The following is a 27,467-nucleotide window of genomic DNA, read 5'->3' as shown; positions in this document are numbered from 1 at the left end:
AGGGAGAAGAGAAACGGTCGCGGGACGGTGAAGCAATGCTCCCGCTAACCTTTCCCGGGCGCGGAGTAAAGTTGTTCCGTGCTCCGAGGCACGTGTGATGTACACCATCCCGAGGCGCACAGCCTCCCAGCGGGCGCTCCCCCAGACAGCAGGGCGGCCCCGGCAGCGCTGCTTAGCAGCCACCGCAGCACACCGGAGGGACACCAGCTAGCACGCGAGCTGCTGGTCCAACACGGCAGAGCTTTAGAAGGGGGGGTGTGACAAACCCCCTCTCCTGGGAGGTGCGCGGTCTGCCAGGGCTCAGCACGCACAACTCACAGTCAGCTGGGGCAGGGGCGGGAGCGTCTCACTGCAGACCAGAGCCGTGGCAGGGGTGACTCTGCAGCTCAGTGGGGAGAACGCTGTGGGTGTGTGCCCCATAGATACTCATTACGACAGCTGCTTGTGCCCCTCCTGGCTGGCTCCCACCGCAGGGAGCTTGGGCCAAGCGCTAGCTGTCGGCCTGAGTTTCCCGAGCCCTGCGTCACCAACTCGCTTCCAACCTCTCCCCCGCCGCATGGGCTTTCCACCCCCTTCGTTCCGCACCTGCCCCACACAGCTGGGGAAGCAGGCTGTGCAATCTCCACCCCGGAGATATGTAAGGTCGGGTTAGATGGAACCTATCAGGGAGGGTCTGACGGTGCCTGGTGCTGTTGAGAGGGCAGGGGCCTGGACTCGCTGACCTCTCGAGGTCCCTTCCAGTCCTAGTGTTCTGTGGCTGCCTGGAGGAATCGTTCGGGGCTGGACTGACAACCGAGAAGTGCTGCAAACTTGGCCCAAGTCCTAGAACAGGGACGGTTTTTCTCCCTCTGATGCACTTTGCCCTGAAGCAGGCCCACCCCGCCACCGTGACAGACAGACAACAGCTGCAAGCCAGGGATCGGGAGCAGTTCCTGAGCTGTGAGGCGGCCCAGAGCATGGGATAGATGCAGACACCTGTGGCTCTAACTGGGCGTCAGGGACACCGGCTGCTATTCCAAGCAGCTGCATGCGATAAAACAGGCTAATTTGTGGCTGTTGCATGCAACGGATCATAGCTGAAAACATGCACCGAGGGATGAGCTAGGCAGAAGCCAGCTGGCACCCTGTTTCCCGGGCTCTGGCCGCAGACATGTGGGTTCCCTCGCACGGACTTGACCCTTCATGCGGGGGAGGGTGGGGAAATCACCTAAGCCAACGTGCCCGCCAGGAGGCAGGCGAACGAGGTTAGACACTGACTGGGGGAGTCGGGCCGGAGTTCGGTACCTGTTGTGAGTGTTGAGAAGAGCTGGGTTGTCTCCTGTGCCAGAGATGTGGCGGAGAACCAGCCGAAGTACAGCACCACGGGGATCCACACCATGAGGACAATGTACCTGGGGTGCGGACGAGAGGGAGGTGAGCAAATCCTTACGCCTTCTCCGTGCTCTGACATGCTTGTGCTCACACACCCTGCATCGCCCTGGGGTGCAAACAGGCCACACCCCTGAGCAACACAAGCTGCTCCGACGTCGTGGGTACGGCACCGCCGAAGCAAGGGCCTCTCCCGCTGCCGCCTCTGGCCGAGGTGCAGAGCTCAGAGAGGCTTCGCCAGACCCGCTGCCTTAGCGTGGTCAGGCCGCTGCAGTGCTTCTACCCGACTGGAGCTTGGCTGTTGCGCACGGGGCGGGGGCTGCCGAGGGCTGCTCGGGCAGCTGTGCCAGGGAGCAGAAGCAGCCCTCAAGCCAGCGCTGTGGCTGTTCTCCACCCCCCGGCCCCTTCCTGCGGAGAAGGGAAGATGGGGACCCCAGGAGAACTCGCAGGCAGGAGAGCTGCGGGAGGGAGCCAGCCTGGCGGCTCGGGCTGTGTATCCAGGTCTCTTGCTTTTTAATCACGGGAGGTGCCTCCCTGAGGTGGCTGGGGACAGCCCCTGCTCCCCGCCCCTGTCCCTAGGACACGCTCGCACGAGGAGCCTCCTTGCCCAGGGTCTCCCCATGGCTGTGCCAAGCAGCGCCAGGCGGGGGCTGGGCCCGGCAAGGCCCCCCTGCGGCCCACACTCACCATGCTGTTTTCGAGAGGGACTCGATGAAGTCCGAATGGAACAAGCGAATGGGCCGGTCCACAGGCTGGTGCACCCACTCGTCATATTTCTCCCCCAAATGGCCCACCTGCCAGAGCAGCGGCTTGTGCCAGTCCACGAGATCCTAGGGGAGCCGAGGAGAGAGGGTGGGAGCTCTTAAAGCCACGTCCCCAAGCGGTTTTTCACCCCGCGCCCGGCACAACGCCTGGCCCGTCAGCCGCGGAGCGGCAGGGGGCATTAGCCAATGCCGCTGCAGCCAGTAACTCGCCCCTGTACGCAGCAAAAGCTAAAGGTGCTTTACACACGATCAGGGCTGAGAGTGCAGCAGGGTCTGAGCTGTGACCCCTCTGCCAGGCTGGGCGCCAACGGGAAGGACAAACGGCGCCTGGGCGTGACAGCCGAGGGTCTCCTTCATCCCTCCCACGCCTCGGGGCAACACTGCTCCGGCGCAGGGGAGGCCCCACTCTGCGGAGCCCAAGGAAGTCAGAGCGTGGCTGTAACCATACGGCTCCCAACCAGGGTAGGAGTCTTATCTCAGACTGTGGTGCCACTCCCCGACGGGCTGTGAAGGAGCAGCCTCCCAAGCGGTGCAATGGGGGACATGCCCCCCACCCCCCGCCCTACCCCTGGCTTCAAGCCAGAGCTTGGCATGCTTATGGAGGGACGGTCTAACAGGACTGCCTATTAACAGAGAGGGAGCAGTGCTGGGCTATCCACTGTCAAAACAAAAAGCAATCAAGTAGCACTTTACAGACTAGCAAAGTAGTTTATTAGGTGATGAGCTGTCATGGGACAGACCCACTTCTCCAGACCAGGACAGACTCAATATTTAAGGCACAGAGAACCTTAAATATCGAGTCTGTTCTGGTCTGGCTACGGTCTGAAGAAGTGGGTCTGTCCCACGAAAGCTCATCACCGAATACGCCATTCTGCTAGTCTCTAGAGGACTGCCTACGTGTGGCCCATCGGCAACTACTTGTACCAAACCTCTCCACCAGCCAGAGAGGAGGTGAAGATGGGACAGGCTCTGGGTTACTACAAAGAAGTGTGAGTCTTACCCACAGGTTCAAGGTCTAACTGATCCCCATATTCAGGGCTCAGAAGGATTTTTTTTTCCCCCCCAGGTCAGACTGACAGAGACCTGGGGGTGAAGGTGTTCACCTCTCTCTGCAGCCTGGAGCACAGGTCACTTGTGGTTTTAGACTAGCACCGAAGGGGATTTTTCCAACTCAAGTTGATTTCAAGATGGGAGAACTCCAGTAACTGCGCCAGAGGCAGGCGCTAGGGGTCTATTATTGGAGCAGGTGGGTGAAGTTGTGGCCTGCAAGGTGTAAGGGGTCAGACTAGAAGATCACGAAGGTCCCTTCTGGCCTTGAAGTCTATGACTCTACGCATGTACTGACAGGCGCATGATGACCTCAGATTCATAGAATCACAGAAGCCTTGGGCTGGAAGAGAACTCCAGAAGACATCCTTGGAGACCTTGGTAACCTCCAGCCTCTTCTCCACTGCCCGCTCACAGATGCCCTGGGCCTGATGTTCCCGACGGAGCAGTGCTCCGAGCTGTTTGTAGTGATAACAGCGATGGCGTTTATAATCAAAGATTAGAGATGTAGGTGATAGAGAGTCTGAATATTGGCAACAAATGGTTTTGGGTAAAAACAACAACATCCTTCCTTGAGATTCAACTTGGCTCACAAGTTGGTCTCCCACCTAAAGAAATTGGCCTGCCCAAAGCTCTCTCCAGGGTTTGCAGCCCAGCCTGGCTGGGAGCCCCTTTTTCGCGAAGCAAACTACCTGCCCATGTAATTCCTCCGAGATTCCAAGGGGTCCTCTCGGCTCCCCCAGAACAAGCCTTTGACGTGTACCCCAAGAGGGCATTTCTGCCATGGTTCACTTCTTCCAGGGAGTTTCCATCTGAAATCCCACCTTCATTAGCATGTGGCTTGGAAGGACAATTACCCACTTGCTGTTGTGAGCTGGAAAGATGGACAAAGAGCTCTCCTCTGAAAGGTTTTTTCCCCCCCCCCACCTTTGCCACTGCCCAGCCCCTAAGCATGGGCCATACGCGTGTAAGATGGTCAGTGTACGGTCAGCTCCCTGCAAAGGCTTGCCCGATAAATGCACGTCAGAGGGGGTTTATCGCGGCGCCCGGATGTTCGGAGAACCTGAAGGTGCTCCACGCGATCACAACTCAAGCCAAGAAAGCCCGCAAGACTCTGGGAGTGGTATTTGTGGATATCGCCAAAGCATTCGACTCGGTATCCCACGAGCACATCATGTGGGTACTAAGGGAAAGAGGCCTGGACCAGCACATTGTAGACATCATCGGTGACTCCTATAGGAACGTCCATACCCGTATGGAAATTGGGCAGGAGTTCACCTCAGCCATAGCCATAAAGGTGGGTGTCAAACAAGGGGACCCGATGTCTCCACTGCTGTTCAATCTAGCAATTGACCCCCTCGTGTCAAAGCTGGAAGGAGAAGGCAAGGGATTTTCGTTTGGGACGCAGAACGTTACGGCGCTCGCCTTTGCGGACGATCTGGTCATGCTAAGTGATTCGTGGGAAGGCATGAACCGAAATATCAAAATCCTGGAAAGCTTTTGCAAACTCTCCGGCCTCAAAGTGCAAGCAAAAAAATGCTACGGCTTTCTACTCCAACCAACTCATGACTCATACACGGTTAACAACTGCGAACCCTGGACGATCAACACGGGTGCCCTCAATATGATCGCGCCAGGCGAGTCTGAGAAATACCTGGGCCTCAAGGTGGACCCTTGGATAGGGTTCACCAAGCCGGAATTGTCAGAGAAGCTTGACACTTGGCTGGAGAGAATCGATCGGGCTCCCCTAAAGCCCTCGCAAAAGCTTGAGATGCTCAATGCCTTCGCTATACCACGAGTCATATACCTAGCCGACCACTCCGAGAGCAAGAAAACAACGCTTGCTGCACTCGATGATAAGATCAGAAGGGCCGTCAAAGAGTGGTTGCACCTACCAGCCGACACCTGCAATGGCTTCATATACACGAGATCCAGGGACGGAGGCCTGGGAGTAGCGAGGCTCGCCAGCCTGATCCCTTCGATCCAAGCCAGACGGCTGCATAGGATCGCAAACTCTGAAGACGAAATCACTCGGAGTATCGCACTGGCCAGCGGGATGCAGGAAGAGTACCGGAAATGCTGGCTGGCGGCAGGAGGAGAGGCGTCCAAACTGCCCGCCATCACAGAGCCAGTAAAACTCACCTGTGCCCTACCGCCACACGTTCTGGAAAACCTGAACGAATGGGAAAGACCATCTCCCAAAGCCGTCTACCCGATGCCGTGCAATTGGCGTGACGGCGAATTTTCCCAATGGGCGAGCCTATCCTCACAGGGCAGTGGAGTTCTCCACTTTCAAAATGACCCGATCAGCAATGATTGGTTGAGACACCACCGAGGGTTCTCTGAGCGCCAGTACCTAACCGCTCTCAAACTGCGAGCCAATGTCTATCCCACCAGGGAATACCTAGGGCGTGGCAAAGATCGGTACATTGTGCAGTGCAGACACTGTTCTGCCACCTACGAGTCCCTATCTCACATCCTGGGACAATGTCCAGCAGTACAAGGTGCCCGGATCCGTCGCCATAACAAACTCTGCGATGTGCTGGCCTCTGAGGCGCGTAAACACCAATGGTCAGTCTTCCGTGAACCACATCTGCACACTGCGGACAACGAACTGCGCAAACCCGACCTCATCTTTGTCAAAGACGGAACAGCTCTGGTGGTCGATGTGACGGTTCGCTTCGAATACAAAAAAAGAGTATTTGGGGACGCGGCAGCCGAAAAAGTTCGACATTATCGATCCTTGTCGGACCCCATCCGAGAACTAACCGGGGCCACGAATATCCACTACTTTGGCTTCCCCCTGGGAGCCAGAGGAAAATGGCCAGTAATAAACGACAAAGTGCTCGCAGCACTGGGACTCCCCGATAAACAGCTGGGAAGAGTCGCGCGGCTCTTCAGCAGGAGAGCTCTCCTGTACTCCACGGATGTGATAAATACCTTTGCCAATATCGGCAAAAATGTTAACAAAAATACAAACCCCGCTGAGGCCAAGCCCGAAGGGCCTCAAACACGACAGCTGGGAAACTCGTAATGATTACAATAACTCATGACCGTGTTCACTGGATGAGACGTAAGGTTGGACGGGCCACCTGGGGTTTGGAACACCCCGAATAACTCGAAACAGAACCCGCGTGGGTTTTCAAACAGCCAGATGCCCATTTCACAAGGGCGCTGATCACCAGGGGTCCCAACTTATCAGAAACCTCCCTGGGACCTTCTTTGGTGAACTAGAGTGCACGTACCAGACCCAGGGAGATCCTGTAACCCTTATGGGCTCTGTTTACCCTCTCACTGCTGGTAGGTCCCTGGGCCACAGTGCCTAAAAATCTAGAGTCCCTCCTCCATGGTCCTACCACCATCAAGAGCTGTCCTCTCCTTCCCACCACCACGTGGCTTCAGAGACGTTGTCTGTCGGTCACTTTGCTGCACTAACAAGTGCTCTTCAGCACTACCGAGCTGTGACCTCTCCCGGTCAGCCCATTCACAATCAGTGCCACAGCAGGGGTTGCCCAGTCGACTCGCTGCCCATCACCCCGCGACTGGCACTTCCAAGCCAGAGGAACGCTGCTGAAAGGCTCCTGCATGGGCTCCGCTTGGTTTCCTTCCGCAGCAGCAATGAGGGCTGGGCCCACAGAGCTCAGATCCAGCAGGAATCTGGATTCTAGAGCTGAACACGGATCCAAACGCACCACGTCAAACAGACCCCGCACCGGCGTTCCCAACAGAGCACGAGGGGACAAGAGGAACTCGGCGGGGAAAACAAACGCCCCTGTCCACCAGGGCGGCAGACTGGCGTGGCTAGGCCCGCGCTGGCAAGGTATTGCATAGGAAGCCGCTGTCTGGACTGAGTGACGACGCAGTGGTCAAAGGGCTTAGCCGCTGAGGAATCCCCCTCTTCCTGGGAGGTAAGGAGCTGCAAAAAGTGAGGACAGGACTCAGAACAGCCCTTTAATGCTTCTCCCAGCAGCTTCTGTCCCCCTGGCACCCTGTCCTGCCGCTGGCCGTTCCTGCCACCCTGAGACAAGCATTAGCCCAGCAAACAAGGGAGAGAGCAACGTGCCACGTGCTTTGAAAAAGCACTCAGCCCTTGGGGTCGGAGCTGGGCCTAGCTACCTGCAGGCTCAGGTCCCCTCGGCGCAAGCAGGGCGTGGACATGCATGCAGCCTGGCTGCTCTCGCAGGGAGCAAGGGAAGATTGCAGGGCTTCCCCCAACAGTCGTGAGGGGTCTCTGCTCCAAGTCTTCTGCCCTGCAACTGTTCCAGTCCTGCGCCCCCGTCGCCCCAAGGGCAACACTCAGCTCGCTAAAGCGGGTGGTTTCTGTCCCCACCAGGCTGCTTCAGGTCACACCCCAGAGAGGGGTTCTGTGGAATCATTCCCGGCTGGGGCTGCAGGATCTGTGCTGGGTGACGGTGCACTCGGGCCATCCATGGGGGGCTGCTCTCTGGACAGGCCGTGGAGCCGGGCCATGGGCTGCAAGGCTCAACTCTGGGAGCTTTGAAATCCCTCACCCCCTCCTCACCACGACCCAGTGGCCGGCGGCTAAAGCCAGACAAATTCAGACTGGCAGCAAACCGCACTGCCATCGGGGCCAGCGGTCAGTCATGGGCCCAACTGGCCGAGGCCTGGAGTGGATTCCCCATTGCTGACCATCCTTCCATCAAGATGAGGCGGGTTTCCAACGGCTCTGCTCAAGGAATTGCTTTGGGGCAGCTGCAATGCATGAGCTCAGGGTACATGACCACAATGGGCCTTTCTTGCTTGGAAGCTACCCCCGGGAAAAGGGCCAGCCCAGCACACCGACCAGGAGGAGAACGGGCCAGATGGGCAGCACGCTGGGCCAATGCTGCCCTGGACGGAGCATTGTGGCCTCCCTCTGAGCCAGAAGTGGAGTCGTCTCTGCCTTTGGCGGAGTGGGTGGAGCCAGAGTAAGCTGCCCCGCCCCCTGGAAGCGAAGGGGCGGAGGAGGAGGTAGAAAAGGCAGGCCCCTAGCTCAGCTGGGGTAGCGCCAGGGAAGGACACCAATTTGCCCTGCTCGCTGTCACCCTGGGCGGGTTTGTGCTTATGGAAGAGCTGGAACTGGGACGGCCAGTGACTCTAGACCCCGAACAACCAGGGCGGGTGGGGCGGCCAGTGGCCACCTGCCCAGACGCGCCAGTCCTGGAGTTCAGGTAGGAAGTAGCTCGGGGTTCGCGGTTGCCAGTTTGGCGCCTTAACGCAGGGTCAGTGTGTTGCAGGAGAAGCCCTGCGAGCTGGTGGCAGGACATCACACCACTGTTTGGGCCCTGGGCTGGAGTGGAGTTGGGTGGGCCTGCGTTTCCCTCCACCGCCTCCATGCCCCTGGGGTGGTAGCCCCCCACCACAGTAGGACTCGAGACCACCACTTGCGGTGCCCCCTGCCCGCCCGATGGACCGCGCCACACGCAGGCGGTTTTGTCCTTGACAGTTTTTCACACCGAAAAGTTATAAGACCGAAGTTGTCTGCCCAGCCCCTTGTACGCGGAGAGCTTCGTGCAGGAGATGCAAGAGCCAGGCCTGCTCCCTTCTGTCCCACCCTGGCTGCTCTCCGCAGTCCCTCCCGCCCGCCTGCCGTGGGAGCCCCTGGCAATCCAGAGCAAAAGACATGAGCATTTCATCTTCCAGACCCACCTTTCTCAAGTCAAACCACCTGCCCCAAGTCACAGCTCGGCCCTGGGAGGTGGGGAGGCTCCACTGGAATCGCACGCCACGTGGGGCTTGAAGCATCTAGCTGCCTTGTCCTCTCTTCCCCCAGATCCCTTCGCAACGGCCAGCGGGGTCAGCTGCATTTCTGCCACTGTCCTAGCTGCTTTGCTCCAGGCAGCGTGGGAGGGCGAGGTGCTTCCCCGACGGTCCCAGGGAAGGGGAAAGCAAGCCCAGAGGCTGATTTGCATCCCAAGCAGAGAACAGGGCCGCAGCGTGGAGAGACCTTTCTGGTACAGGATCCTGCCTCATACACCTGCCATCCAATGAGGGAAGAATGCAGCAAAGGGTTTCCTAGTTGGGAGGCCTCGAAAGCAGCTTTTGGGTCATCCAGATGTAATGTTGGAGACTTTTCCCGGCACAGCGGAGCGGGCCACATCGCAGCAAACGGGGCTACGCACAGCCCCGGCCTGGGGCCTCTGCTACGGGGCACCAAACCAGTCGTGCGCACGGCACTTCCATCACCGCGCCGGCCAGCAAGGAGTCAAATCCCCAGGGCTGCGTGTTCCTCGGCTCCCGCCCAGAAGAGCGCGCTGGGCCCGTCCGCGCGGCTCTGACCTGTGCTAATGAGCAGCTAGACTAGGGCGAGAGGGAAGCTGGGGAAGCGACGGACTTACATCCGTCAGTCGCACAGCTCTGGGTGCAGGTTGCAGCAGAGGTGGAGCCGGCTGCTCTCTTCCAAGTCCCTGCAGCACATCCTCGGTCAGGACGGGTCAGCGATCCTTCCGGGCCCAGCTCCTAGCGGAGATGCTCCGGAAGCGATGAGCTGGACTGAAGATAAAGACGGAGGAACCTGAGGGTCCTCTTATCCCCTTGCCCATGCGGTGGGATTTCCACCGTCTCCCCCCCGCGTGGGTCGCCCATCCGCGTCGTTTCCGGGCAAACTGCCATTGCCTGTCTGCTGGGCTGCAGCTCCACAGCCGGACTCCTCGGATCCGCTACGGCCCTTTGTCCCTCAGTGCTGCTTCACTTCACCAGGATCCATCTCACCATCGGCGGCGCCCACCCCGCCATGGCCTCCCAGAAACGAAAAAGTCGAATTCCAAGCCCAGAGCTGACACTTACTGCTCCATGTATAGAAACGATACAGACGCTCGAGCAGCAGGAACAGATATAGCGACTCACCATCCTTCCGTAGACACCCCACTCGGCCCAACGGGCACAAGATTTGGTGCAAACCTAGGACAACGCTTAGGCCTAGACCTGCTTCAGAGGTAAAGCTGGAGTCTCCGCTACAGCCTTAGCTGAAAAGCTCCTGGCTTGTTGCTCCAACTACAGAGCCTCCTGCACCGAATGCCAGAGGTCCCAGGTCCAAGCCCACCTGGGGGCAGTTACACCTTCCCTGAGCTGCTCTCCTGCCCCAGCACAGCTCTGCAAGGCTGTGCCCATTTGTTAAGCCAGGCTATGCCATTTCTTTGGGGTCCCTTCCTGCTCTCTGAGCAGGAGAGAGAACGCATGTGCTCGTTCCCCAAAACAGCTGAGCTCTCCCACGACCGGGCACACCTTTAGCCAAGTGCCAAAAGGCCTCTGCCCTCTGCACATCCAGTCCTCACATCCCACCTCCTGGCACCTTGCCCAGACACCCAAGTACAGCAGGCAGGTTTAATCAATCACACGCTGGGCAGAATCCCTACCTCAGCAAGGCTGGCTGGATGCCCGCATTGATTTCTCCAGTTAAACAATTGCCCCTGCCCAGATTGAAGCTGTACTGTGCCATGCACCACCTTAGGCGTCTGCCCCGCTGGACTGGGAGCTCAGCCGCCAAGCCAGATCATCCAGTTGCAGAACGTCACCGAGCTGGAGCAGGTCACTGGCTGTGGCCAGAGATGAGACGGTTGTGGGACCTTCGCTTTTCCACACTGTTTGGGGCAGGGGAGGGGAAAGCCATAGTTTCGGTCTCCCACTGCCAGCGAGCTCCTGGCAAAAGCAGCCTTCTGCTTCACAACCTGTTGGGCAGGCTCCCTGCTTTCAAAACCTGAGCCTGAGCCCTGCCGAGCAGGGCACCGGGGACCAGACTCAGCCTCCCGCTCTTTGCCGAGCAAAGCAGCTGCTAAGTCCCATCGCAGCTGAGAAACATTGAGGTGCCTGCTGATGGAGGGCAGTCAGGAGCCCAAGTACTAAAGCTGGCATGGACCTGGAGATCTGGGAACTGCTGAGCACACAGGGACGGAGTGCGCAAGCCCTTGGAGGAGGGGACTGGCATTAGCATTTGCTTCCCCAGTGCTATCACTTCTTTCCCTGCTATTGCTTATCTGACAGCGTGGCAAGGAGTGGCCCCCGCACAGAGCGGGAGTCTGCCAGGGTGTGGCACTTACTGCCAGAGGGTGGAATTGATCTGCAAAGGTCTGTAACGACCAGGGTGGGCATTCCACCCGATGCAAAGCAGCCCCGGGCTGTAAGACAGCGTACCGCCTAGGGCAGGGGTGTGCAAAGTGCTGGGAAGGGGGGCTCCACAGCACTATCGGCTGCTGGCTCTCAGGTTCATCCATCTCATTAAAATGTTGGAATCTCTTACTGTTCTGCTGTCAGCATATTGACATTCCTGTGCCCATCACTAAGGTTTTACATGCTACACAGGCCGAAAGGTTCCCCCTGCCCCCACAGGTAAACAGAACCAAAATTTCTCTTGGTTTGGAGGACATTTGGAGATGCGGGGGGCACTGCTAACTGCAGGGACGAAAAGTGGGACCCGTTCTAGGCCCAGACCGAGGGCAGGCGTTCTCAGCCAGCGGAACGCACCCCCTGTGAGAGTCGAGATGTTTCGGGCGGTACATCAAATCCACCAGACGTTGGCCTGGATTCACAACAGGCTACGGAAAAGCCCCAGTAACATCAGTCCTAGTGACAATGACTTGTCTGCAGCACCCTGTACACCATCCACTGAAATGCACCCACCAGACTTCCCCTTTTCACTGTGTGGTTATAAGGAGGCCTGCAGCAGCTTAAAAACTGGAGAGATTTAGCGGGGCACTAGCTTCAGGGGGCAAAACCCACGCTGGCAGCTGCCTCCCGGGAGCCGTTGCAATACAGCCTGTGTCAGGAACAGCGGGCTATGGGGCTGTGGCATTTTTAGGCTGGACTTTTGTCAGCCTGCAACTGTTCAGGGAGGGGGAACTTGGGGGTGCACGCAAGTCCGGCCAGACTCCTGGAAGGGGAGCAGCAGTCCAGTGTGGTTAGAGCCCCCGAGTTAGGGAGCAGGGGCAGTTCGGTGAGTCAGAGCTGCTCTACACAACGTGTCTTCTCCGGGGAGGGCTCGCAGAAGCTGTGGATCAAAAGGAGCCAGAGGGTTGGGGCTGGGCGCCCCCGTAGAAGTGACACGGCCTGCTTCGGGCTGGCCTACAGGAACCACCCACAGCGAGATGCCAGGCGAGGGACGGAGAAGCCACCTCCCCTGCTGTTTATTCTTGCCACGTTATTTTGCCACACCTGCATGACAAAGCAGGTGCCGCCCTGGCTGCGGGCGGGGCGGGGCAGACAAGCCGACTTGGTCACGTACGCTCACTTCAGCTAGGCCTCTCTTCCGCGGAGCAAGACACTTGGCAGTCGCTGCAGCCTGCTTCTGCTGCCGGGGAGCAACACTGAGGGGGCAGGCCACAGCCTCCTGGGGAGGGGGCGGTATTGGGGTGGTGAGGCACAGACTCTCGGGGGACGCGTGGACGTGCGGGAGGGACATTCACGAGAAACCTTCCCGAGGGAAGAGCTGTGCAATGGGCTTGCTCGAGGTAAGCGGCTCGGTCTTGGGTTCACGCCTTGTCCAGTGACTGCACCTTATCACCTCGGGGGACGCTGGAGCCTGGTGAGACGGAGAAACTTCCTGCGCTTACGGGTAAAAGCTGGAGGTCATAAAAAGGGAGACGTCACAGGGGTGTAGCCTGTTAGGCAGCATTTCCCAAGTGCTTTGGAGGATAAGATTAGAATTTAAAACCACCTGGACAAACGCGAGAAAGTCTGAGGTAAACAGGGTGTAAGTCAAAGTGCTGCACTTAGGAAGGAACAATCCACGTCTCACGCAGAACAGGAGGGGACTCCCTGAGAAGGGTTGCTGTGGAAATGGAGCTGGGGGTCAGAGAGGACCACAAGCCGAGGACGAGTAAGGGCGACACTGTTGCGGAAAGGAAACGTCATTCTGGGATGTATTAACAGGAGTGGCGATTCTCCTGCTCGTCTCCAGGCTGATCAGGCCTCAGTTGGAACCTTGTGTCCAGTTCTGAGCCCCGTGTTTCAGGAAAGGTGCGGAGAAGTTGGAGAAGGCCCAGAGAAGAGCAACAAGAACGACGCGAGGTCTGGAGAACACGAGCGGTGAGGGCAGCCTGAAAGAACTGGGCTGGCTTAGTTTGGAAAAGAGAAGACAGAGACCACCGCCGCTTTCGAGTACCTCAAAGGTTGTTACAGGGAGAGAGAAAAAAAAAAAATTGTTCTCCTTGGCCTCTGAGGACAGGACAAGCAGCAACGGGCTTAAATTGTAGCAAGGGAGGTTTAGGTTGGACATGAAGAAAAACATCCCCTCAGGGTGGTTAAACACTGGAATAAATTGCCTGGGCAGCCAGTGGAGTCCCCATCACCGGAGATATTTAAGAGCAGGTTAGATGCAGGCCTGTCGGGGATGAGCTAGAATCGATGGCGCCTGGTCCTGGTGGGAGTGCAGGGGCTGGACTCAGTGACCACTAGTATTCTCTGACCCTTGTTGCTGTGCTTGACAGGGAGGCCATGGTTTGAATAAGCTTGGGAAAACACAAGCCCTCCTCCCTCCGAGAGACGGCAGAGCAGCACACTGGGAGCCCAGGGCTGGTCTGGAGGAAAAGGAAGTTAGTCCTTCACACTCTGGATAAGCACGAGAACTACATTCGCGTCAGGTCAGACCAGCAAAGGCACCGTGTTGTACCCTGCAAGGTGCACGCTGTGACTCCCATCCAGCCTCCTTCCTGCAGGATCTACGTAACCTGTGCAAAACTCCCTTCTCATCCTACCTTGTGTTTATTTGGAGCATCACTGCTCCCGGTCCCGAATGGACCACGTTCCCGCCTTACCGGCGAGGCAGGAGATTGCCATTTTCTGACACAGAGGAAGGATAGCTCAGTGGTTTGAGCATTGGCCTGCTAAACCCAAGGTTGTGAGCTCAGCCCTTGATGGGGCCATTTAGGGATCTAGCACTAATAGATTAAAAAAAAAAAAAAAAAAAAAAAAAAAGAGATGGTGCTTGGTCCTGCCAAGAGGGCAGGGGACAGGACGTGATGACCTCCCAAGGTCCCTTCCAGCTCTATGACATGTGTATCTCCATTTCTTTTTTCTTAAGTGTCTTGAGATCATTTGATTAAAGTACAAAATTTGGTTTGAAAAACTGACGTGCTTCTGCAAATGCTGTACAACCAGCTCAGCTCCTTACCTTGTCAGGATCGACTGTTTTACACCTAGGATCAATCCTATGGTTTGCTGTCAGATCTGTGGAGTTTGCTGGTTTCTCTCTCTCAAGAAGGCTCTGGAGAGCAGAAGGGGAAAAAAAAAAAAAGAAAAGAAAAATTACCACCACAAGGGATCCCAAGAACTCAGCCATAGTTTCTTGCTAACAATGACACATTAAGTGGCTAATGAGGATTTCTAGTAAGCCCCCACAGCAGATTTCCGATGCAACAGGGAAACACTAGTTTTATGCTGTCAAATCTTGGTGTTTGGTACATGACAAATGCAAACCCTCCCAAATCTCGTAAGTTACATACAGAAATCACCCAATTCTCACTGTTTTATCCAGCAACTGCACTCACGTGGCCTGAGATTTTACTTACCTCCGTAGTCGGAGTGTCTGACTAGAGAAGCTTTAAAGAGGTGTCTCTGTCTGCAAAGAGCGGGTGCCTTGTGTTTTCTGAAGGCAAGACCCACTAAGGCTTCTCAAAGATTGGACAAGCAAGATCAGTACTATCACTTTTGGTGGGGGGCGGGGGGGAAAACCTTAGCCACATTAAATATGTGGGATACACAGATCTTAAACCCTAAGGCTTCGCAGCCTGTGGCGTCCCAGCCATACCATTAATCAGAGAATTAAAGTATACCTTGATACGTGCAATTGTATTATCCAGAGGAAAAACATTTTTACTCACTCAGGCTGGGAAACAAACAATTATCCTGCAAAAATCAGATTTTAAAGAAGAAGTTTGGCAGCTCGAAATTGAGCAGGAGAGTCAAAGCCCTCCATTTGCACACTTCAAAAATCCAAATGGCCTTTGGATCAGAAATCAAAAGTTACCGTGTTCCAGTTTGGGACTTTGGTCTTTACCCGCCATGAGTCTCAACATCAAGAGCAGTTCTGAACCGAATTGCATTTTCCCGCTAGCAAACAGAATGGATCGATAACTTTGGAACTCTCGCCCCTGCCACTGGCGCTTTGGACATGGGAAGTTGGTTGAAACAGACCCCCTGCCCCAATACAAAACGTTTGGTTGCAATCAACCAGTATTTCAGGCTGAAACCACATCTCATCTCAAGAGTTCCCAGCCGGCTTTAATTTCTACAGGCTTCACCTCCTAAAACCAACATGAAATCCTGTGGCACCTTATAGACTACCATATTTTGGAGCATAAGTGTTCATGGGCAAAGACCTGCTTCATCAGGTCCAGGTCTTTGACACTCCAAAATACCTGCTAGTCTATAAGGTGCTACAGGGCTTCATGTTGGTTTTGAAGATACAGACTAGCTCAGCTACCCTCTGATACTCATAAAACTGGCACTCTCTGGTCCAACAGGACCAGGGATGAGCCTGGCCTGGAGAGCTGGGACAGGAAGACAACCCGCTGTCAGAATCTGGAGCACTAGCTTCCCCCAGGAGCCTCTCAACAGGGAACCAGACCAGAGAACCAGGAGGTGGACAGGAACTGGGGTGTATTAGCCTCCCCTAGTCCAGCAAAATTCCTCATTTGGGACCACGGAGGTCCTGGGGTGCCAGACCTGCACTAACTAGGCCATTGGTTCACTCTCAGCTGGGCAAGGTAGGCACCACATGACCAAGATGGCTACCTGGAGGACCCCCGTCAATTAGCTGCGTGCCCCCTCGCCCCGCCCCACCCTGCCCACCTGCAGGCCGGAACTTCTACACATTTGCTTTCGGACGTTCCCAGCCGTCACCAGGCAGCACAAGAGCAGAACAGACGGTTGGGAGGCTGCTACGGGTAACAGCAAGCTGGGTCAGCAGAGCCAACGAAAAGCAGCTGGACATCCCGGCTCCCCGCAAACTGCAAGGCCGGCCAAGTCACCAGCATGCAAACCCAGAGACTTTCAGCACAGCCTCAGACACCTACTATGTGCCATGGCCGCGCACGGGTGGAAAAAGATTAGCGGGAATATTGTCTACAGCCAAGCCACTGACTTGGAGAGGGTCGTATGGCTAGCAACTAAGCAGCTCTGCCTGTCAAAAGACTCTGACTCCTGGAACCACAGGGCTAGAAGGGACCACAAGGGTCATCCAACCTCATCTTCTGCCGAGCCACAGCATTCAGCTTTATGGCAGTAGCAAGGCAGAACTCCTCCTAATGTTATATGTTGCAAAGGTTTATACGTATATGATGCCCACAGCAGAAGTCAGAGTTCTTACATTATTCCTGCACACCCATTGAGAGAGAGCTGTAAACAAAGAGGAAGAGTTTTAGCCTGTGAATTCTTCCTCCAAGCAGTCCGCAAACCTATCCTGAGATCCCCAAAGGACGAGTCCTCTTCACATACGCTGGCCTGGAGGTGGAGTTAAATAATGTAGATGACGGCCAGCAGCCGAGCCCTCACCCTACAGCTCATGGGTTGAGCCCCATCTGGGAAACAAGACAAGACAGTTCCAAACCAAACAAAGCCAGCTGGACAGAGCTTCCTTTAGGAGCAGGAGCTTCCTCCACAAAACCAGGGATGGGCAGGACAAGTTGTCCTCCTGCGCACATTGTCATTTACGCGCCAGGCTACAGATAGCGCCAGAGGGGACATTTGTGACTTTTCAGTTATCCTCCTACAGCAGCCCTACTGCAGCAGAGGAGGTACAGGGATCAGATCTCCGCCTAGCGCCATTCTGACAAAGTAAGGACACAGCAGTACCTGGAACCAAAGAGTCAATATTGCTGAGAGGAATGCACGCCGATTGCAAGGCAAGAGGTTATCCAAGGCTCGCTTTCCACCGTGTTGATTTGCGCAGGGTAGACTAGTCAAGTGTAATTAACTTTCCCAGACTCACTGAACACTTTAGGAAAAACGTAAAAGGTCGTTATAATGAACTTGAAGATCCTGGTCTGCTTAAGGCACCCCTGCCTGCTGTAGGAATTCTCCTAACACAAGAATGGGCAGCTGCCTTGCAGCTCTGGTACCTGTGGCCTAGACACCTCTAGAGCTGCCCTGGCAGACCAGAAATGCTGTCTTTTGAGCAACTTAATTCCTGTGCAACCTTGCCACATGCAAGAGACCTGGCTGACTGCATGACCTTGTGTTCAGTGGTCAAGAGATTACTCTATAGTCATGTCTCTGGATCCTTTCATTGTCAGTTGCATTTCACTCCCTGCCTTCTCAGTTTGATCCTTCCTTATGCATCCTTTTCAATAGCGCCCAACCCTGCTGCATAACAGACGCGCTTACACAGAGAAGCAGAGCTGGTGACTTGATGGAGGTTGTCCCATTACAACTTCTGTGCCATGCAGCAGTAAAGTCTGGCAACTGCACCCAAACGACCTCCTTGTCTTGATGCATAACAAGATGATCAGCAGCGCATTAGCCTTCGTATTCTTTTAAAACATTGGCACAATAGCTTTTTTCCACTCTTTTGGAAATTCTAAGTGTTCCAAGAGTCACTGAAAAAAGGATTGACCTTAATGGTCTAGTGAGCTCCTCGGCTAGCTCTTTTCAAGCTCTTGGATGCAAGTTCTGGGCCTGCTGATTTAGCAGGATCTAGTTTTAGTAGCTGCTGTACAACATCCTCCTAAGAAACTAGTCAAATGGAAAGAATATTAACATATGTGATGACACCATCTGTTTATTTCCCAAATAGAGGACAGAAAGATTTATTGAACATTTCTATTTTATTGATACTTCTACCATTCCCATCTAGTAATGTAAAAATACCTTTATTTTTGTTCTCACGATACTTTAAAAACCTCCACCTCATTGCCCTTAACTCTGCAGGCTGTAGATTTCTCTTCGAGTCCCTTTGCTTCCCTTATCAGTGTTCTACGATTCTCAGCTTCTATTTTATATTCCTTACTGTCAAGTTCCCCTTTCTTCCATTTGTGTACTTAATACTTTTGATACATCATTTTGACCAAAAGAGAATGTCCAGATCTAGCAGAGGCATGATTAACTTAGCATTACCTTAGCTATGTTCCGGAACAGACCCATTACAAAGCTCTCCACAAGGGAGACAGCAGAGAGAGGCGTGCGGCTGATTAAAACTAAAGCAGCTGATTCTTCCAGCATTCTCCGTCCTTCTTCCTAAAGCTTCCCCACCATTGCGACCCACCATGCCGGGGGACCCTGCTGGCTCAGTTATAGGACAGTGGTATAACAGACAGAGACAGACAGACAACTTACACCAGCCATGGGCAACCAAGAAGAGGGAATGACCTGCCATTTCACAGGGCCGCAGCAGCCCCGTTCTGCCCACTTCCCCCCACATACTGGGGCTCTAGAACCTCACCATTTCCTACTCTGCCCCATCACCTGATCGGTGCTCCATCCCCGCTCCTCCCCTGCCTCAACACTAATCAGGCAATTCATGGCACTCTGTAAGCTCCAGCTTCCCCCAGGCTGGGAGGCAGGCAGGCACCGGTCTGAAATAGCTCCACCACCACTGTTTCAAGAGAGATGCTCGTCAAACATTGCACGTTACCCAGCCTATGGTCGAGGACCTGCTCTTCCTGAGGCAGGGCAGTGCTGCCCCCTCGCCCGTGTCACCAAGGTGCTTGCTCTGGGTTCCCTGCTAGCAGGGCACTGGTCCCGTCACCTGCCTGCTCAGGAAGAGAGGGCAGAGGGGAAGGGTGGCGTGACACCCATGTGCATGCTGGAGGGGAGGAGCGTGGCAGAGAAAGTGCCTGCTGGACAGGCTGGGAACCTACCACCTCATCAGCTTGGAGGAGGAAGAAAAAAGTTGTTCTCCTTAACCCCTCAGGACAGGACAAGAAGCAGAGGGCTTAAAGAGCAGCAACAGAGGTTTCGGTTCGTTCTGGTTCTAGCCTTCCGTAAGTCAATGACAACGGGGCAGCTTTCTCTGGAACCTGGTCATCCCAGTGTCTGCAGAACTCCAACAGCCAAAGCAACTGTGCTTGCAATGGGAAGGTGCGTTACGGTAGTAATAATCCATTGTTCCTGCCTGTGTGGAAGGACGAAGCAATTCTCACCGCATGGGCAAGGGGATAAGAGGACCCTCAGGTTCCTCCGTCTTTATCTTCAGTCCAGCTCATCGCTTCCGGAGCATCTCCGCTAGGAGCTGGGCCCGGAAGGATCGCTGACCTGTCCTGACCGAGGATGTGCTGCAGGGACTTGGAAGAGAGCAGCCGGCTCCTCCTCTGCTGCAACCTGCACCCAGAGCTGTGTGACTGACGGATGTAAGTCCATCGCTTCCCCAGCTTCCCTCTTGCCCTAGTCTAGATGCTCATTAATAACCCTTTAGATTTTAAACTCTAAAGCACGGGCCCAGCGCGCTCTTTTGGGCGAGGTCTGAGGCACACGTTGACCCGGGAACGTGGCCGGTCCTTTGGGACTGGAAGAACCTGCTTGGACGTGCTGAGATTGGTTTACATAACCTCTCATCTCTCAACTCTGCTCTTTTACTAGGCCAGTCCAGAGGCAGCAATTGGACAGAGGAGATGAGGATAAGCCCTTCGGCAGAGATGGATGTAGCAGCCTAGTTGCCAAGTGCCGTCAGGACGGGCAGGATATCCAGCCACTAGCCTGGCACCAGGGCCCCACCAGGTACCATGCAATGACAGCACCTAGGTACTGAGTGCTACAGGGGGTCTGGGCTCTCTAGTTCTGGCCTCCAATTGAATTCCAAAGCCAGGAGACCTGCCTCCAATCACAGCAACGGAGGCATCTGAGCCATTGTCACATCTAACCCGCGGGCACAAGGGAGGCAGAGCAGAGGGCTGGCTCTCGCCAAAGAGCGACAGGCTAAGCGTGCCCTTCCTCCAGGTATTTCACGGCGAGTTACCCATTAACTAGAAGGTGCTGTCCCCCGCTGGCAAGTGCATTTCACTTGACCGACAACGCTGCCTGGCAAGGGCGATTTGGTTTGCCAAGAGCGTGACTTCTGGAGAGCAGCGGCTCTCAGCCAGACACGCGCAGCTGCTGTCAGTAACAGTGCAAGCACCAGCCCCTCCCTGGATTCCTGTGGCTCCCAGACCACCCCAGCCCGCTGGGCCGAAGACAGCGAGCTCATCCAGGCCCAGCTCTGTCAGGAGTTTCCCTGGTGCTCAACTGAAGCACGGGCAAGTTTCAGACAACCTAGAAGTCACCGGGAAAAGAAAACGTGGCTGGAAGCAGAGCTAAGGAGGATGTGGACAGGAGGAAGGCAGTACGAGGGACTCGTGGGGACCCAGCCCTCAGTCACCAAAGACCTACGTTCGGTGCGCAGACAGGACCGGGAAAAGCCATTTTTCTAACCCAGCCTCCCTAAACGCCCACCTCAGCGTGGCCTGTGCCGGCTGCCGCAGCAGGGCCATGGAGTCGGGGAGGAGAGGTGCGAAAGCAGGTTTAGAAACCGCTGGTGTTTACAGGGCGCTGGAGGGGAGTTGGGGGCCCAGAGCTGGGAGTGCATTACAGAGGGACTGTGATACAGCGCTTCTACCCATCTCCTAACACCCTTCTAGCGGGTCTGACAGCGGGAGTGGCAAGAGAGACTGATCCTCCCCGATGAAGCGACCGTGCGCTGGAATGCTCTGGACTCGCCCATCTGGCCATCCCTTCCCACGCTTCTCTGCGGCGGTTCCTGAACGCAGCACTCCTGCTCGGTGCTAGGAAAAGCTACACCAGCAGCCAGGGCACTAGGCCTCGCGTATTTAAAACCCCACAAAACACGCTGATTGTTTGGGGGTGGAAGAGCTCTAGTTGGCAGCCCAGGGGGCGAGATATTCCTGTGAGCCCTGAGCAGCACAGGCGGCTCCTGGCTGCCCCAGAGTCAGGCGTACAGGGAGGGTCCCTCTTGGGGGTGGCACAGGCCAATCTCGGTGCCCAGCCTGGCGAAGGCCACATGTCAGCCGCAGGCAGGAGCGAGAGCCCAATTTGTTTCACTTCAGCCGTGTGCTAACGGGTCACCAGGGATCCAGGCTGGACAACAAGCCCAGAGGATGGTAAGTGGCTATGTTGTTGCAAGTCACTGCTGGGACAGGCCGGGGGCAGGGGTGAGACAGTCTCATGCCGAGGGGGTTCCCAACACACTGCTGACTTTACACGAGTGGCCCAAAAGAGAGGCAGGAAAGGACAGGCACCAGGCACGACGTGTACAGCTGTATGGGGCAAGGGCTTCGGTTCTGAGCAGTGACTCCAGGCAATTTCCTACTGGAGGGCCAGCATAGGATTCCAAGCCACATCCTAGGATGGGGGAAAAACTAGTACGTCACCTCCACCGCCTCGTCCCGGGGCAGACCTTCACATCCAGGTGCGGCTGTGCCAGCAGCACAGCAGGAATTTCCAAGGTACAAGGTTGAATGGGGGGCACGGGGGAAGCGACTTAGAATCATTCTAGACACCACCAAAAATTGTACAAACCTGCCAGCCCCAGAGAGGGGAGCTCCCAGCCCAGCTGAACAAAAATCGGAAGGTTCATAAGAACATAAGAATGGCCATACTGGGTCAGACCAAAGGTCCATCAAGCCCAGCATCCCATCTGCCGACGGTGGCCAATGCCAGGTGCCCCAGAGAAGGAGAACAGAAGACAAGTGATTTATCTCCTGCCATCCATCTCCTGCCCTTGTTATGAAGGCTAGGGCACCATACTTTATCCCTGGCTAATAGCCATTTATGGACCTGACCTGCAAAAATTTATCAAGCTCTTTTTTAAACCCTAATAGAGTCCTGGCCTTCACAGCCTCCTCGGGCAAGGAGTTCCACAGGTTGACTGTGCGCTGTGTGAAGAAAAATTTCCTTTTATTAGTTTTGAACCTACTACCCATCAATTTCATTTGGTGTCCCCTAGTTCTTGTATTATGGGAAAAGGTAAATAATTTTTCTATATTCACTTTCTCCACACCATTCATGATTTTATATACCTCTATCATATCGCCCCTCAATCGCCTTTTTTCCAAACTGAAAAGTCCCAGTCTCTCTAGCCTCTCCCCATATGGGACCCTTTCCAAGCCCCTAATCATCTTAGTCGCCCTTTTCTGAACCTTTTCTAATGCCAATATATCTTTTTTGAGGTGAGGAGACCACATCTGCACGCAGTACTCGAGATGTGGGCGTACCATAGTTTTATATAGGGGAAGTATGATATCTTTTGTCTTATTATCGATCCCTTTTTTAATAATTCCTAACATCCTATTTGCCTTACTAACTGCCGCTGCACACTGCGTGGATGTCTTCAGAGAACTATCCACTATAACTCCAAGATCCCTTTCCTGATCTGTCGTAGCTAAATTTGACCCCATCATGTAGTACGTGTAATTTGGGTTATTTTTTCCAACATGCATTACCTTACACTTACCCACATTAAATTTCATTTGCCATTTTGCTGCCCAATCACTCAGTTTGCTGAGATCTTTTTGTAGTTCTCCACAATCCCTTTTGCTTTTGACTGTCCTGAACAACTTGGTGTCATCTGCAAACTTTGCCACCTCACTGCTTACCTCATTTTCTAGATCATTGATGAACAAGTTGAACAGGATCGGTCCCAGGACTGAGCCCTGGGGAACACCACTAGTTACCCCCCTCCATTGTGAAAATTTACCATTTATTCCAACCCTTTGTTTTCTGTCTTTTAACCAATTCCCGATCCATGAAAGGACCTTTCCTCCTATCCCATGACCACCTAATTTACATAAAAGCCTTTGGTGTGGGACCGTGTCAAAGGCTTTCTGGAAATCTAGGTATATTATGTCCACTGGGTGCCCCTTGTCCGCATGTTTATTAACCCCTTCAAAGAATTCTAATAGATTAGACAGACACGACTTCCCTCTGCAGAAACCATGCTGACTTTTGCCCAACAATTCCTCTAGCCTTAAAATAAAGCTTTGGCTTCAAGCAATGGAGCAGTTCAGGTACAAAGCAGCGTGCGTGGTGAAGCCATCTGCGTCCAGAATGCAATACCATGCAAATCGCAGGCAGGGTCTGATTTTTACAGGCTGGGTACCCATAGGACACACACATTTCCCCCCTCAGGTGGCCGTGTATTCCCTTGGTATCACATTACACTGGGCTGCTCCGGCTCCCAAACTAAATCGCCTCTGGCGGTCGTAATCTGAGTAGATGCGCACCCCCACGGATAGCTGGGTGGCTGACCGTTCCACTGCCCAATGGGCTAGTTAGGCTGCCAGGGAGGCAGCGTCTCCCACTGCGGCACAGCTACGGGGCTGAACTTGGGAAACTGCCTCTCTCACTATTGCCACAAATGGGCGTCACACAGATCCGCAGCCCACGAGAAGCGGGGCAGGCAATAATTTTTTAAAGAGGGAGCAGGACAATGCCAAGAGTTTGGGAAGTGGTCCGGGATATTAATGGAAGGGCTGCAAGGTCTGGGAGGGAGGTCGGGTGCAGAAGGCAGCTTGGGATCTAGGAGGGAGCTCAGAAATCATCCAATGGGAGCTCAAGATTTTGCTGGGGGCGGGGGCAGCCTGAGAAGCCTCTCCACCAACACAGGCCCACAGAGCCCTGCAGTGCAGGGGGTTGGTGTAAACCACACCCATGCTAGGGGTGGGTCGCTGTCCCAGGGAGTGGCACTTAGAGTGGGAATGAATCTCCTCTGCAGGCTTAGCTGGGCGCCAGCTGGCTTTTCGCTCCAACTTCAGAGGCTCCTGGACTCAGCTCCGGAGGTCCCTGGTTCGAGTCCACCTCTCGAGGGTTACACGGGCAGCGGCTCCTGCCCCTTTAATGAGGATTTCTCTGCAAGCCTTTCAGAGCTTCTAACCTGGAGCAGGTTTTTCCCTCAGAGGTGCACAGAGCTCAAGGCTGCAGAGAGTCAGGCTGATAAGGGCTTCCAAGCCCGGGGTGACCTCTCACGTTGGCGCCCGTCTCCAGCTCGGTGCCCATTTCCAAGAGAGGTGACCAAGACAGAAGGACGCCGAGGGCAGGCCACCCCGCTGAGAAGCGGCGAGGTGAGACAGAGCTTCTCTTGGCTACGTCGCCGTTCAAACGCAGCCTTAGCCAGCGCCGACCAGAAGCGGGACCCTCTTGGCATCGCGCCTGCGTGCGCCTAGCCCACCGGGGTCCTGCGACGGCTACAGAACTATGCTCCGTGGTCTGAGATGTCCACAGGGAAGGTAGCAAGAATCCATGGCACAAAAGCCACCTTCAACGCTAGCCTTCCTGGCTGGCCAGCCATTGAGCCACAGGTCAAACAACTGAATTCCCTGGTGACCCCTAGAGGGGACCCCTGCCGGTCAGACTCCGGGGGCACGAGCAGGAGCCGAGCGTGTGAGATGTTTGGGCGGCCGTACTCATTCCAGGCTCCCCGAGGCTAGGTCCCATCCTGCACCCCAAGATTACAAATGCAGCTGGACTGCCGAGAGCACCTTCCCCTTCCGAATTCCTGCCAGGCTCAGGCAACAGGAACTTCAAGCCCAGGCAGGCATCCAGAGCAGATGGATGCGTTTGTGACGCACCAGCCGAGCACGTTCCCTTACGGCAACGAGCACACCGGAGTGGAACCTTGTCTCGCCCTCTGGGATGAGCAGACCCTAGTCCAGGCACGAGGCCCGACAGGGGACCAGCAGGGTGGGAGCACCCCCACGACACACCAGAATGTTTTAACTCAGATGGGCTTTCCAGAGCGCTTCTTCCATCTAAGCCTGTTAGCCGCAGCCTTTCCAGACACCTGCCGCACTGACAGCCCGCAATAAGATCCTGAGTGATCAGACACCCCAGGTCAGCCTCTGTGCTCCCCTGCCCTTTCCCAGCCCCCCCACTTCTCATACACAGAAGGAACCTGTCAGGTAGGAGGCTGAGTCGTGCTGAGGCTGCTTCTCACGCCAGAAAGGAGTCCTGCTAACGGATCAGTGTTTCCTGTAAGCTGAGTTCTTGGGCAGCCAAGCAGGGGACAGTCAGCTGCCGCCCAGCTGATTACCAGAGTGTACCCCGCTGACGGCCTGTGTTCCTATGGGTGGTGCGCATCCACACAGGCCTCAGTGCGCAGAACAAAATTTATTCTGGCCATGGGTGGAAAAAGTTAGAGGAAACTCTGGTTCTGAGCCCCCTGTACCCCCCTGGCGAGAATTCCACCCTACTCCCTCTCCGTCCTGCCATTTTGTTTGCATCCACACTGACGTATGCAACACGGACCCAGAGAAACCGGCGAGTCCCTTAGTACCACCTGAGTGTCCAGGCTGCTGATGCAGGCTCTGCATCTTCCTCCTCCCAGCAGCTGGCCTGGCCGAGGGCTTTTCGCCCCCAGGGATTTTTAAGCCTGCAGAGCTGCTACATGGGGCTCCAGATCAGATGCCCAGATACAGTGGGGTGTGGCCCCCACCCCCACCACAAACATGACCTTTTAAACACAAAGGCAGCTCCAGCCGCTGATTAGATTGCACTCCCCAAGGCAGCCCGTCCCTTCGTTGGGAAGGAGGGAAGCAGCCTTCGCTCTGCCTGTTGTCCCAAAGTCATCAAGCCGGAAATCCACTCACAACCAAGGGCCTCAGTCACAGGACAGGAATCCAGCCCTGCGCCCGCTGCAAGGCCATCCATTCCAGCGGGGGCCTGGGCCAGGAACTGTCCAAGCCAGCGCAGCCATGCCTGTGTCTCTTGGGTTTTGTGCCGCAGCCAGCCCGGCTTGGCAAAGCAGAGCTCATCTGCTGGCGCTCACGGTGAGCAACGGCAGTGCCAAAGCCACTTGTGAGCAAGCTCTTACAGTCACCCATCGGCCACACGACTCCCCAAGGGAGGGGTGGGACGATGCCCTTCTGCCCAGGCCTCTCCTCTCCCTGCCACGTCCCACCCCTCCTCTCCTCATCCCCCAACCCATGCAGACTAGCAGGGCTGGGGATCTGGCGCCAGGAGCAGCGGGGGCAGTGGGGGGACTGGACCCCTGCCGCCTCCCCCAAATACCCAGGTGCTCTCGGCCCCTTGCACCTCCCACCCACAGCATTTAGGGGAGCAGGCACCCCCCCCCCCCGAGTCAGAGTGCCCCACAAAACCGAAACAAGCACGAATCTCCATTCGGGCCAGTCATTTCCCGCTGCACCTGAAGCAGTCATTTCCCAAGGCCCTCTAGGATGAAGGGGGTGAGGTGTAGAGCACTCGTCTGCCAGGGATCCATTCCCAGCTTCTGGCAAACAGTGGCTTGGGGTGCCATCCCCACCAGCAGCCACTGATGAATGTATCTAGCGCTTTCCTGAGCCCTGTTAAAGTCCTGGTCTTTGCCACTTCGCCCTGGGAACCCACTTATACACAACGCCACCCACAGGCAACGTGTAAAGTGGCGCTTCTGGTTTAAACAGCTGCCCGCTAATTTTGCTGGGTGACCCCCTAGCCCAGGGAGCGCCCCACAAAACCGAAACAAGCGCAGATCTCCCCAAGGAGTCATTTCCCGCTGCACCTGAAAACAGTTGTTTCCAAAGAACTGCAAGTTGCAGGCACCTGCTGCATATTTACTAGCCCCAATCAGAGCAGGGTGTGGACAGCACAGATAAATTCCCGTCTGCTGGCAAACGTGATCACTAGGCACTGTGTGTCATGGCTTATTATGCCAGTGTCAACCCAGGAGGGGCCGGGCAGGCCCAAGGGAGTCATTGTTCCAAAGGTTTGTAATCTGATGAGATGGCCTGACTGTGAGAAAGGATACGACATGCCACCAGAGTGGTCATTGTAGTTTCCCTGTGGCAACGCTAGGAGCCCTACCCAGGGTGAATTCAAGCTCCCATTGTCTACGCTGCCCCAGAGGTGCCACTGACTCACGACACTGCTGGTTTAAGAGGATAACCAGTGTCGAGGGGGAGCGGTGTTAGCCTGTATCCGAACCAAACACAGCAACAGCCATGTCGCACTTTGAAGACTAACACAATAACGTATTAGGTGATGAACTTGTGTGGGGCAGACCCACTTCTTCTGAGCTACAGCATTTCCAGCCCAGACTGGCAGTCCTCTAGCGCAGAGGTCCATACAAATTGAAATAAAGACTGTCAAAGCAGACCCATGGAACTGAAGGGGCAAGGTGAGGAGTAGACGTGGAAGCATCTTGCCCGAGATCATGACCAGTACCAAAGGAAGGTTAACAATCCTTGTAATGCACGAGATAATTGCTGTCTCTAGAGACCAAGGGTTAACCTGAGCCTGAACACCAGTTCACGCGTCTCCCTTTGCAATCTGCTGGGGAAGTCTCTTTATTGCAGAGCGCATATCCTCGGGTCTTTAACAGACCGGCCCACTCCATTGAAATGCTCACTGACAGCTTTACGTGTATTCAGGCTCCTA

At 55.3% G+C, this 27,467-nt stretch overlaps 1 protein-coding gene across 1 annotated transcript in view; it reads right to left on the bottom strand.

The window, feature by feature from the left end:
- FA2H (fatty acid 2-hydroxylase) overlaps positions 1-27,467 on the bottom strand; it is a 44,040-nt gene that overhangs the window by 7,174 nt on the left and 9,399 nt on the right. Inside the window, exons 2-4 of the mRNA XM_075008590.1 lie at positions 14,284-14,376; positions 2,056-2,198; positions 1,285-1,391 (exon numbers count right to left, since the gene is read on the bottom strand). Of these exons, the coding sequence (XP_074864691.1) occupies positions 1,285-1,391; positions 2,056-2,198; positions 14,284-14,376 (343 nt within the window). The remainder of the gene's footprint in view (positions 1-1,284; positions 1,392-2,055; positions 2,199-14,283; positions 14,377-27,467) is intronic.

The sequence above is a fragment of the Carettochelys insculpta genome, chromosome 14 (assembly GCF_033958435.1).
Source record: "Carettochelys insculpta isolate YL-2023 chromosome 14, ASM3395843v1, whole genome shotgun sequence".
In the NCBI taxonomy this organism is placed as follows: Eukaryota; Metazoa; Chordata; order Testudines; family Carettochelyidae; genus Carettochelys; species Carettochelys insculpta.
This window is presented reverse-complemented; position numbering and strand designations above follow the sequence as displayed.